General features: G+C 51.7%; 1 protein-coding gene across 1 annotated transcript in view; it reads left to right on the plus strand.

The window, feature by feature from the left end:
• Window positions 1-2,192: 2,192 nt before the first annotated feature.
• Window positions 2,193-12,690, plus strand: part of CCDC85C (coiled-coil domain containing 85C) — a 112,352-nt gene continuing 101,854 nt past the window's right edge. Inside the window, exon 1 of the mRNA XM_082485372.1 lies at window positions 2,193-2,966. Within this exon, the coding sequence (XP_082341498.1) occupies window positions 2,255-2,966 (712 nt within the window). The 5' untranslated portion in view covers window positions 2,193-2,254. The remainder of the gene's footprint in view (window positions 2,967-12,690) is intronic.

Genomic DNA, 12,690 nt, shown 5'->3' on the forward strand with positions numbered 1-12,690 from the left:
GGGAGCAGTGAAGTGCTGCTGTTCTGCTTCTGCGAGGAACAGGCAGCTGTCTTAGTTTGCCAAGGGTGTATCTGGGCTCAGAAACCCAGGAGCACGGACTCGTGCAGAAAAACATCCATGAAACTGCAGCTTTACTGACTGAGGCTTAGGAAGATAACACCAAAAGGCAGAAGTTGCAATCCTCCATCCCTCTCCGTTCTGATGTTCCCTCCATGCACAGGCCATCTGCTCTGCATCCCACGCTCTGGCATCGGATTTGATGTTTCTTTATAGCTAGAGGGTGTCTTGACCAGCTTTCCAGTGTGGTCAGAAAGCTGAGTTTGCACTGGGTTAACCCTGGAGTCAAATCATTTACCAAGGTTCCTCAGAAACACAAACCCGGTGATTCCCTGGGGCCTTTTAAGGGTACTCTTGTGGGAAATCACTCGCAGCACTGCTCTGTCCTGGCACATCTTTTCATTTTTACAATGTGCTACTGGCCAAAAGGAGCCCACCGAGAGACAGCATAGCCCAAGAAAAAGTGCACAAGACTAGAAGTCAGGGGATATGATGCAAGGATATAGGAAATCTGCCTACACGTTGCCTAGGAAATCCACTTTCTGAACTTTCTGTACCCTTTACTGGGATCTGCGCGACGTGCGCAGAAGCGATGCTGCCACGCCTGCTCCTGACAGTAAGGACCACCGGGACCCGGCCAGATTTTACCGAGGAACAAGCGACATCCGCGTCTTCGGGGCAGTTTCCTCCCGCCACCTCCGAGGTCTGAAAGAACACGCCGGCCCCGGAGAGGCGGCAGGGACGCCGCAGCCGCCTCCTTCAAACCTGCTGAGGCCGGAGAGACCCGGGGACAAAGGCGGCCGCCCCAGGGGGAGAGCGGGCAGCCGGGCAGCGCGGAGCGGGGCCGGCCCCCTCCCCGGACAACGCCCGTGGCGGGGCGGGGGGGCCACAGCAGCGGAGACACCCCGGGACACGCCGCTCGCTCCGCTGCCGGACCGAGCTCGGCGGAGCGGGGCCGGGGCCAGGGCCGGTGCGGCGCCGCTTCCCCGGGCCGCCCGGCGGGCGCGTTTTCCTGCCCGTCCAACCCCACCCTTCCCCGGGCTGCTGCTCCCGCCGCCAGTTTTTCATAAGGAAAAAAAAAAAAAAAATCCTAACAAAAAAAGGCAAAAAGGGGGGGTGGGCAGCGGTGAGCCGGGTTGGCGGGCAGGGCCGGGCACGGCAGGGCGGGCGGAGGGCGGGCGGTAGGGCGGGAGCGGCCCCGTCCCTTTGTACCTGCCGTTTGAAGGCGCCCGGCGGCCCCGCATTGGCTGCGGCGGCCGCGGCTCCCGGTAACCCGAGGCGGCGGCGGGGCGAGGCGAGGCGCGGCGGCGAGGCGCACCGGGGCCCGGGCAGCGCCCCAGCCCGGCAGCCAGCGGGCGGCGGGGGAGGGAAGGGAAGGAAGGAGGGAGGGAGGGCGGCGCTGGGCTGGGCTCGGCGCTCCACCGCCAGCAGCCGGCTCTCCTTCTCCGCCGCTCGGCTCGGCTGGGGCAGGGCCGCGCCTCCCTGCCCGGCAGGAGGTGGGACCAGCCCCGGCGCTGCCTCCTTCCCTCCCCTCCTTCTCTCTCTCTCTCTCTCTCTCTCTGCTTCCCGAGGGTTGAGCCATTCCGGGAAGGCGCCGGCTCCCCCACCGCTCCTCGGTAGCGCCGCACCGGCATCGGCCGCCGCCGCCGCCGCTCGGCCCCCACCTCGGCCGCCGGGGCTTGCGGAGCAGCTTGCGGGGGGTGCGGGCTGCCAGGTCTACCCGAGGCGGGGAGCGGCGGCGGAGAAGGGGGGGTACACGGACGGACGGACGGACGACGGGAGGACAAGTGGACGGAGCGGCTGGGAACGGGGCGGGGGGGGGGGCGGACACACACACACCGGCCGCCGCGTAGTTGTTTTGGCCGGGGCAAGTTGGCTCCGGAGGCTTCGCTTGGAGGGGGGCAGCGTTTGGCTCCCGGCTACCTGCCGCCCCCAGCCCCCTTGGGGGGGCGCCTTTTTTTTCCCTTCCCCCCACCCCCCTTCTTTTTTTAAATTATTATTATGGGGTCTGTGGGGGAGCAGATCTTCCAGTCCGGCGTTGCTCTTCTTCCTTGTCCGAGGCTCTGCGGAGAACTATAATATTTCTTCCCCGAGATGCTGCAGTGAATTTTAGTCTCAGGAAATCAGGCGAACAAAATAAGCCGAATAACCCGAACCATTTGTTACGGCTTTGAGAGCAACCGCTGCCTAGGCACCGATGATGGCAAAAAATCCCCTGGAAGGGTCTAAAGAAGACCTGAGCAAAATTTCGGAAGAGGAGATGCTGAGGTGGAGCAAGGAAGAGCTGGTGAAAAGACTGAGGAAAGTGGAGAATGAAAAGATGAACTTAATGGTGGAACACGGCAACTTAATGAAGGACGTGAACCGGCGGCTGCAGCTCCACCTGCACGAGATCCGCGGGCTGAAGGAGGTCAACCAGAAGTTGCAGGACGACAACCAGGAGCTGAGGGAGCTCTGCTGCTTCTTGGACGACGACCGGCAGAAAGGCAAGAAGCTGTCGAGGGAATGGCAGCGCTTCGGGAGGCACACGGCCAGCGTGATGTGGAAGGAGGTGGGCATGTACCAGCAGAAGCTGAAGGACCTGGAGGCCAGGCAGGAGACCCTCCTGCGGGAGAACGTGGAGCTGAAGGAGATGGTGCTGATGCTGGACGAGGAGCGGAGCGGGGCCGGCTCGCGGAGCTCCATCGACAGCCAGGCCAGCCTGACCAACCTCAACGGCGGCTCGGCCACCAGGGACGTGGGGGACGGGAGCAGCACCTCCAGCACGGGCAGCGCGGGCAGCCCCGACCACCATCACCACCACCTCCACCACCACAAGGCCGGCGACAGCAAGGCCGGGGCCATGCGGAGGTCTATGGATGACCTGTCCGCCCCCCTTCACCACCGGAGCATCCCCAACGGCCTCAACGGTGAGACTCTCCCCTACTCCCAGCCTTGCCCTGCGCCCACCTCCCCGTGGCAGGTCCGGTCCCCCTTGGCAGTGGGGTGAGGGATGCCTGGGCAGGGGAGTCCTTGCCATCCCCACCCCTGCCCATCCTTGGTGACCTCTTTGGAAAAGCAGCCCCGGGGGCCGGGGAGGGGCACCTGTGTGCGGGGTGGTGGTGGTGGTGCTCCTTGACTGTGTTACCGATGTCTGGGGCTGAGGGTTGGAGCCTTTTTTATCTGGAGGGTTGGTTTTGTTTCGTTTGTTTGGCTTGTTTGTTTGTTTGGGTTTCTTTTTTATGACAAAAACCAACCTGTGTTTTCATGGTTAAGTAAACACTGATTTTTCCATCTCTTCCTCCTCTCTCTTTCCCCTTTTAAATATTTTGGTTTACGTTTGGCTTGTTAGTCTGCTAGTTTGGTAAGGTTGATAAAGAGCCTGGATGAGAGTTTGGAAGTGTCTGATGGAAGTGCAGGTCTGCCCCAGAGAGCATCACCTGTTAGCTCCATGAGCTCACAGGGCAGGCTGGCTCTGGCACCCTCAGCAGTTTTGGAGAGGTGCAGCTCGACTTCCCCCCGTCCCCCTGCTCCGCTTCTGAAGCGGGAGGTTTGTTTGTAGAGAAGAGATTGCTCTCGGAAGGGATGCCGTACTCACAATTTTGTTTAGCCTAGTCATTAAAGTTAGCAACAAGCTCCACTGTGAAATCGTGCCAAACCTCCTCTGACAGTTTGTATTCAAGCAAAGTTTCTCCTGTTGCCTAACAGTGATCAGGCATTAAAATAATAACACTGGAATGTCTTTAAAATGGAGGGGGGTTTTCTCTGTTGAAACCAGCAAGACCAGATACTTGACTTCTAGAAGGAGTAGTTTGGCCAAGAGGGTTCAATAGGAATCAAACCAGGCACCAATCTAGTTAACAGTTGTATATAAGACTCATTTTAATGTTCTTAATCCTCTTTTCTAACCAGAGAGGACTTTTGTTTCTGGTTGGGCTCCCCTTTCCCCTCCTCCAAGCACAGAGATGGGGCTGGAGCCCCAGAGGTTGGCTCTGGCTGGTGTCAGCAGGGGATGTGTTTACCAGATAACTATGCCTTCAGCTCCCAGAGCTTGTGGTGGTCCTGGTGCGACCAGGGAGTGCTTTTTGTGATTTATGGCAAGTCCTTATGCCCAAGAGATCTGAGGGCATGCAGCTCTGATCAACCCAGTTCTCAAGTTCATGAATTTGCCATGCGTGGTCCTGTTGTTGCAGCTGTGTGTCTCCACTCACAGCTGGAGATGTTCTGGCTGCCTCATCCAGTAGACAGGGATTGCTGGTTTCAAGGGTGATCCAATCACCAGATGTTGCAGGGTACAGCAAGCATTTTTAAATGTTGTTTTTTCCCCCTCTCTCTCCGGGTGCTGTGTAAATCAGAAGTATCTGGTTTGTAAATCTGCAGATAGCTTCTGCTCCTGATGCGACTTGACTTTATTTTCATAAAGCATTGAGTGCTCTGCACAGAGGGCCGGAGAGCACTTGGCAGATGTTGAATGTGCCATTCCTGTTTTGGGACAGAAGGGCTTTGCGGTTCTGATTTGTGAACCTTAGACCACATCTCTTTTAGGTATCCACAGATGATTAGGACAAAGCCAGTTGAATTAATTCCTGTTAACTCAGAGCTCTTGTGCATATGGGACACCACTACGGCCTCAGAGCTGTCCCTTAAACCCGGTGTGAGGCACCGTGGGATTCTTCGCGTGGGATTCAAGTCATCCCTGTCTGCGTGAAGAGGAAAGTCTCTGCTTGCAGAGCTTGGGCCTCATTGCCCTCCTCAAACGCTGTGTGTGGGGCGGTCGGTTCCCAGCAGCATCGTTCGGAGGGGACTGAGAGCTGAGTCTCATGCCCTACCCTATGCAGTGTATGTGTAGGGAGGGCTGGTAGGGTATATGTTTGCACGTATATGTTTGCACGCGTGCCTTTGCACCCTTTTTCATGCTCCCGTATGGAAAGGAGGAGTATGGGCTCCGGCATTTCAGATGTGACCTTAGGTTTTACTGACTGCTGGTTTTGGGGTGCCTGTGGGAGATGGTCTCTGTGGGAAGCACTCTGCTGCCAACCTGCGCGGCTTCATTTCTGAGGGTGGGACAGATATGATCGGGACTTTTAAAGCTAATAATCCTTGTAAAGATGCAAACAAGCCTGATCTCTCCACTTAGGTAGTGAAGCTGTAAAATGATTTGAATAGTTGTCGTTCTCAGATAGCATCGGTATTCAGCAAGGCCATTTCCCTGACTGTGCCTTTGGAAATGCCTCTCAATACATATGCAAATGCAAAGCTTATCAGGCCCCTTTTTTGACTGACAGCGAGAAGCCTGGGAGGGGGGCTTGCCGGGGCCCAAGCGACAAATTCTGTTAAGCCGGTGACAATGCGGAGGAGCGAGCGGGGGCAGGTGAACGTGCCGAACAACCCCGCAGAGTCAGGCGGGTGGTGGAGCTGTCACCGAGCAGCCCTGGCGGGCAGCATCCTTCCACGTCTCCTGGTGCCCTCTTTGCTTTCCGGGCATGCAGCTCAGATCTCAGCCTTTTTATACTATTTTTTCCTGATTATTCCCCCCCCCCGCCCCATCACGAGATAAAACGGAAGGGAAGAAGAAAGAAGAGGAGGAAGCGTGGCCTCTCGTCTTTAGGTTGCAAACTTCAGTCTGGCGTGCTGTTGCCTTATATCTTTAAAACACTGGATAACTAACCGGTGGATAAAGCAGAAACTGCCCGGCCAGCTCAACCAATATGGCAATGAACAGCCCTCGTATACGTTCTTACAGAGGGTGGAGGGGGATCTCAAATGGCTACAGGGCAGAATTTAACATCTATAGTAAGAACACAGCAGAAGGCTTGGACAGCTGGTGGGGGCAAGGCATGGTGAACTGTTTGCTAGGACACTTTTACTTCTGGAAAAGCTGGAAAGTCCTGAAATGTGCTGTCCCTGTGAGTGGTATCGGTGGGACTTTGTGTTGTGCTCAGCTTTTCTAGGTATTAAGCAGGACTGCTTCACTTGAGTGCTTCTCTAAAGGAGACAAGAGTATGGCGGCTGTTAAACGCTCCTAGGGAGGCAGCTTTATAATGAAATCTTAGCGAGCAAAGGTGGATTAAATATTTCTCATTTTATCTTCAGCAATCCTTTGGAAGTGAGTTGGTAAAGAAGAGCTTGATTTATTGGCCCCAGTGACCCACCCCAGTGTGAAGCGATGAACTCTAGTTTTAACGTGAATTCAGTATAAATGGTATGAGTTTAAAAAACAACAACAGAAAAAAACCCAAACCAACCTGCAATCCATGTTCTCTTCACTTTTCTGAAGTCTATTTACCCTTATAAACGAACTTTTTGGAAGCTGATACCTGGAACCTGATGATTAATTATCCGCTCATGGAAGATAAGGTAATAAGTATAACTGATAGTGTGAAAAAGTCTAATATTAGATCGCATGTGTAATCTTACGCAGCTCTGGATATTCTGCTGAGAGCCAAGAGGAAGTCTGCTCAGTCTGAAAGTAAAGGGTGTTTCCATGTGTGAGCTGGGACCTGGGCTGCGGGACAGGGGCATCTCCAAGCTACGGGATAGGAGGTGGCCAGTTGCATCCATGTTAAGTGATATGCCACAGTTCCTCTAAATCTACCTACAGATCCAGGACAGAAATCATGGCACAGTCGCTGTGTTGTGCTTGTGAGAGCTTTGGCTCTCCATTGTATGCACGGCGGGAGTCTCTGTGCATGTACGTAGTCTTTCTGCTTGTCCAGCTTTAGGCAGCCCCATTGGAGCCATGGCCATTGCTGCCGCCTGGTTCCTGCCAGAATAACATTTCTGAAAAAAAAAAAAAAAAAACCAAACAAAGAATTAAAAAAAAAAGACAGCCGCATTGGGTGATATGACCTGGGGGAAGGAAAAAGCCTTCAGGTACCATAGGATATGTCCCTGGACTTCGAGGTATGTGGGAACACTGGGAGGAGTGACTCAAAGCTCCCTGAGGCCAGGGCAATAGCTTCCACTGGTTTTAGCCTTATCTAGATCTGACTGGGACAACTATTTATCCATGTGCAAGCCTGGAGGCGTACCAACTCGCTAGCTGGTGATGTGCCTGGGACAAAATCCTGTGCATGCAGGCAAAGCTTTCAGGCTTTAATTTCCACCCCCCAATCAAGTGAATGTTGTTAGAACTTCTCCTTCACCTTCTACTGAAGCTGTTTGCTCTGGGTTCCCAAAATGGGCATTGTGATTCATTCCAGTTGGGTAAAATGTTAATATATTTCCTCATCGACATTTACAGATGTTTTGTGTTGTTTGTTTTTGTTTTTTAATTATTAAAAGCATCAACACTTAAAAAGTGGTCAGAGAGGCCCAGAAGAAGGCCGTGGCTATGCCAGATAGCCTGTAGTAGCCGAGACATTAATCTATGGCCTCTTGCTGTTGTCTGCTCCAACGGAAGAAGAATGGTCTCTCTGGGTGAGGGGGTGGGAAGATCTCTGCTTCTATTGATTCCCACTTGTAAATGTCCACATATTTACCTAGAGGGTACGATATATTACAGTTAAAATGGTGGCAAAGAGAAATGGCTGTTCCCTGTGGGTTGGTATCGATCGGACATGCAGCTACCCTGTACTTATTTCTCTTCTTCGCACAGCCTTTAGGCCAAAGTTCTTTGTTTTTATTAGCGTATTTATAATCAATATACATATTATTTACTGTGACGTATTAATGAGGCCTTTGAGATGAGAAGATGCAAGGGCAGAAGCGAAGGGTGAGGTTCATCCCATTTAATTTGAGATATCTCTGATATAGACTTTAGCATCTGCGTCCCCTTGGGCTTCCTTTATCGGCCATGTGGAGAAAGGCACTTTGGTGTCATGATTTATGTCGACTATGTCTGCTTTAGAGGGCAAAGAGTTGTACGCTAATTGTGCTCTTTCTCTCAGCTCATGGGAAGGCAGCCTGGATGGCTGGTTCATATGCAACCCTCTGAAGTCAGGGGAGATCAGTCCTATTCAAGGTGGTGTGGTGACCATTGTCCACTCTTCCAGTGCAGCTGTGCTAGTCCTGGTGAAAGAGAGAAATCACCTTTCTCGGTAGCAGTCAGATGTGACTTCTTGCAGCCCCCACACCGCCTGGGCACAGCAGCCAGGCTCAGAGAAAGCCCTGTTCTCTGGGATGGAGACTTCTCAGAGCTTAGTGGCCCCTGCCATGCTTAAACAGAGATTTGGTTGCTTGATCAGTTAATATCTTTCTTATATCAAGAGCACTTTTCATTCTCTGAACATTGCTTTAACTTTTCTATTTTTGATACTGCCGTATTTAAACTGTCAGTATTTTGGGGGCTGTAGCCTGGTACGTACAGGTCCCTTGTGATTAAGCCAGGAAACCTTCCCTGGGCTGGTACACCAGCTGTAGGACCTCTGTAGAAACACCTGTTTCCATCTCTGCTGTAAGTTCGATGAGTTGTGCTAATAGTGTTGTCAATGCTGAGGTCTCAGACACTAAGGGTACAGCTTGAGTTCCTTGTCGCCAGGAGTTGTTGGGTGCTTGTCCAAGGGGCTTCAGTGGAGTGCTCCACTTGAGGCATCTTTGTCATTGCCCGCTCCTGCCTTCTTGGTGGGGCGCTGCCTGTGTGCCAGCCCTCTCGGCTCCCAAACTTCCAAGCAGCTGGTGTCCCTAAAAACAAGGCTCAAGGCACTTACACGAGGTACTAAAATTGGGCCATATCTGGAAATACATTCTCCATAGTAGTGCATTCAAATTTGTTTCCCTCTTTCAGTTTTGTTTGGAGATACCTTGTTCTTAGCTGTCCTGTTGGAGGCAAAAGACTTGTATTGATTAAAAGGCCGCTTTCTATGGGCCTTTGATGGAATTATCCACTTAGACTTGTCAAAAGCAATCAAAAGAAGGGGAATAAACTGTGTTGGTTACATGTAAATGATTTGGTCCTCTGGAGGCATTTCATCAAATAAAGCTGAGGATGGAATTAAATGGTGATCTAATTAAGTGGCGGGCATGGCAACCCAAAATGCAGCCTTGGCAGGTGTTACATGCGGTGTGCATGTGGAGATGAGGGGCGTGAACACTACCACTAACAGAAGCATTGAATCTGGAAGCTCAAGGCTTAATGCTTCTGTGGGGAAAAGGCTGAGCACATCCATGCAACCTAGGTGATCCTGGAGGCCCATTCTGGGAGGCACTGGGCTTTTCATCTGCTCCAGCATGGCTGTGGCCTTGAGTGCGTCTCACATGGATGTATCCATGGCAGGGTCTGCTGGTGGTGTCCCCTCAGGCTATCCCTCAGGGTCCTTCTGTATTGAGGCTGCCCTTTGGAGGTGCTCTGGGAGCACAAGTGTGGACAACAGCGGATCTCACTGGTAGGTGAGATGGAGGTGAGGTGCTTAAACTGGCAAAAATGTCTGGTATACATCAGGTGTGGAGTGAGGCAGATGAGAAAATGTATAAGCCCGTGTAACATACACTTAAAACGCATGGCCCCAGGAAGAGCGAAGTCCTTTCCAGGCGCACACCCAGGCCTTAATGCCTCCCGCTGCAAAACACACGACGTTGCTCGCGTGGCAGAGGGAAGGTTTGGGAGCCGCGCATCCAGTTGCCCGGCGAATTAGCCGCGACTGGCTGGGTTTGCTTCTGCGTGCTGTATTTTTAACCTGACTTTTTTTTTTTTTTTGTCTGCCAGCCAGAATTCGTCCTGCCCTGTCGCCAAATGTCATCATCCCCTCGTGGTTAACTCGCTGCAATTCATGAAACGCTTGGCTGCCATAAATAGTTATGCGCGGAGGTTCCTCCGCACGCGGAGCCGGGCAGGAATTCGCAGGCAGCGCTGCGAGGCACTCGCACACTAACATGTCCACCAAGAGAAAGTTGACCCACTTCTGCAAATAGATAACTCCTGGCAGAAAAAGTAACGCTGTCTCAGAGAATCTGTCTTTCCCTTGCCTACTGGATTGTGAAGCGAAAAGCAAGCCAGCTCCGTCTTCTGAATTAACAGCGACGTGAGGGCAGTACCCCCCCCATTGAAACGGGAGTGTGTAAATCAGCCCTTGATCTGAGGAGGGCTTAAAATGGCTACAATTCATTTGTGATATTTTTTTTTTTTTTTTCCCCTAATATAATGAGTGCTTTTGTTGGTGAATGAGGTGTGTGGGGTTCAGGACTGCTCTTAGGCATTAGGAAACATTTATCACCATGGCAATTGAAGGCTGCTGTACAGGTTATTTTGAACACTTTTCTGGTGATTCATGTCTGGGCCGAGACCGTTTATGCCAGGTTACTTCGCTCCCTGTGCATACAGGTGTGTGTATATATAGAGAGATGCTCTTCCTTCCCTTAAATTGCTTCTTGCCTCTCGGGAAGCTCATTGCTTCTCACATCTCTGAGTAATGGTGGTGCCAAGTGTCCACCTGGCTCAGAGACCCTCCTGCGAAGGGTCTTTGCGAAAGACAGTTCTTGTGAAGCAGATTGCAGGTTATTTATCGGCCGGATTTGAAGACCTCAGGGTTCTTGTGGTGAGATCGAAGCGATCCTAAATCTGATGTGAATTAGCTCATCGTCTGCATGGGCTTCTCCTGCAGGCTTGTAGGGCGGGATGTCTCCTGTCTGCCTGGGGTGGCTGTGGTAGGAGAGGGCTGTGTTGTTGGTGGCAGAGGGAGCGCCGGCGATGAGGGCCGGGCTTATGGCATCGGGGCTTTGGCCAGCTGTAAATTGTAGTCGCAGGGGTGACATGCTAGCTGTCGTGTGCGGTTGTGTCAACCCCGGCTTGCTGGCCGAATTAGTTCAATCAAAGCTGGAGCGCTCTGAAAAACCCGTCGGACTTTGCTCCATCCCCCAGCTCTGTGCAGTGACACTCGGGACCGCGTGCCGCTGCATCTCCCCCCCATTTCATCCCCAAATTCCTCTGCGGCTGGGGTTTCATTCACGCGCAGGAGGGTCAGCGGCATTTGAACGTTTGTAGGAGATGGAGGACGAAGTGTGTGGAGGAAAATGGATGGAGCAGGGCTCAGGCTGGGAAGCAAGAGGAGCTACTTTGTGGCTGTTTTGAACCGTCTCCAGGGCAGCAGGATGCTCCAGGGCCGCCTATGCCTGGGGGTTTGGCAGCCGTGCCTCACCTGCCTCTGTCTTCCCAGGGCAACCAAATGAGGCCACGGGCTGCTGAGAGCCCCGCTTCGGTGGGGCGGGGAGAGCTGCGGCGCGGGCGCTGCTCTGTCCTCTCGCTGCAGAAGACCCACGGGGAGGAGGCAAAAGGACCACTCAAAGTAGAGCAGTAAAAGCAAACCGTTATTTCAGAAAAGAAGAAAAAGTGAGCCTTACAGCATTTCCATTCCCCAAAGCTTAATATTTCTATGGAAACCGATGCGGCGGGAGGCTTGCTGTCAGTCTCTGATCTAGTGGGGTTGACTAGACTTAAAAAATGTTTGTCCTTCCCCACATCTTCCATCCTGGATCATCCAAAGACAGGATGCTGCGTATCACAAATGCAAGATTAAAACCTGCATTGCTGGTTTCCGACTCTCCATTAAGTGCTAAGAAGTCTCTGGAGGGTCGGCATCCGTCTTTCATCTGCAGTTTTTTACTTGCTAAGGTACATTTAATTCACTCTGTGACACTTATTGATAATGTCTTGTCCTATAAATGCCACTGCTGTGACACTGCGCTCCTTGAAGGATGGCTGTGACTTTGTATCAGGCCGTGGACCCTTCAGTGGTGTGGTACATCTCAGTGCCCAGTGAAGTTACTGCGGGGACACTGTTTGACTTGAATGGAGTTAAGACTTGGACTCTTTACACTTGCTTTAGTCTGTTATTTGAAGGAGATCCATAATGGCTTTAATCTCCAACAATGGACATAATCTGGCCTGTTTAGGTAATAGTCTGCTTGATTTTTGTGTAGCCAGAGGACTACCCCCCTGGTTATATACGTGCAGCTAGTTACTGTTGTCATGTTGATGTTCTCACTGGTTTCCCCCCATTTTTGGTTTTAGTAGGATCTATTAGAAATGGCTCCAGGACAGCCCACGTAAAAGTCCACTGTTTTATGCAGGAGTAGCATTGTCAGATGATAGCAGACTATCAGTAATAAAAAATAACTCTTTTTGGTTGCTGCTGAATCTTCTTCAGCTCCTAAAAAAAGGTGTTAAGAAAATCTTATTTTTATGTACAACCTTAGAGGACTTTTGTGATGCACAGTATTTTTTTGTCTTCTCCATTTCCTTTTCTTATCTCCCTTACTGGGGTTTGCAGTCTCATATTTATATATTTCCCAGCAGCTGAATATAACTTTGATCTATGCTTTGGATCTGCGGAGCTTTTAATCCCTTTCCACTGAGTTAAAAGCTTGTTTGCTGTTGAACGTGATACGTAGTTATAGGTTATATGATCTTCACCAGTGGCTCATGCATCGCACAGAGATGGCATATTGTGAAAAACTCTGATAAAATGTCCCCTTGTTCGTTTTCCTGATTGCAACTCAAACCCAACACGGGAGTGAGTCAATCGTTCACTCCTTTTCAGACTGCTGATACACCTGTCCTTTGCTGTTACCTATACCTATGTACTCGCTCGCTTTATTTCAATTATTCATTCATTTCTTTGGGATGTTTGAGGATACAAACCAGTCGAGTGTTTCAGCCAGTGCAGCAGCTTTTCTGTCGTCCAATTCTGATAACGTTTGCGGTGTTTTCCGTTTTCATCC

This window comes from Vanellus vanellus (genome assembly GCF_965231255.1).
Source record: "Vanellus vanellus genome assembly, chromosome: 6".
Classification (NCBI taxonomy): domain Eukaryota; kingdom Metazoa; phylum Chordata; class Aves; order Charadriiformes; family Charadriidae; genus Vanellus; species Vanellus vanellus.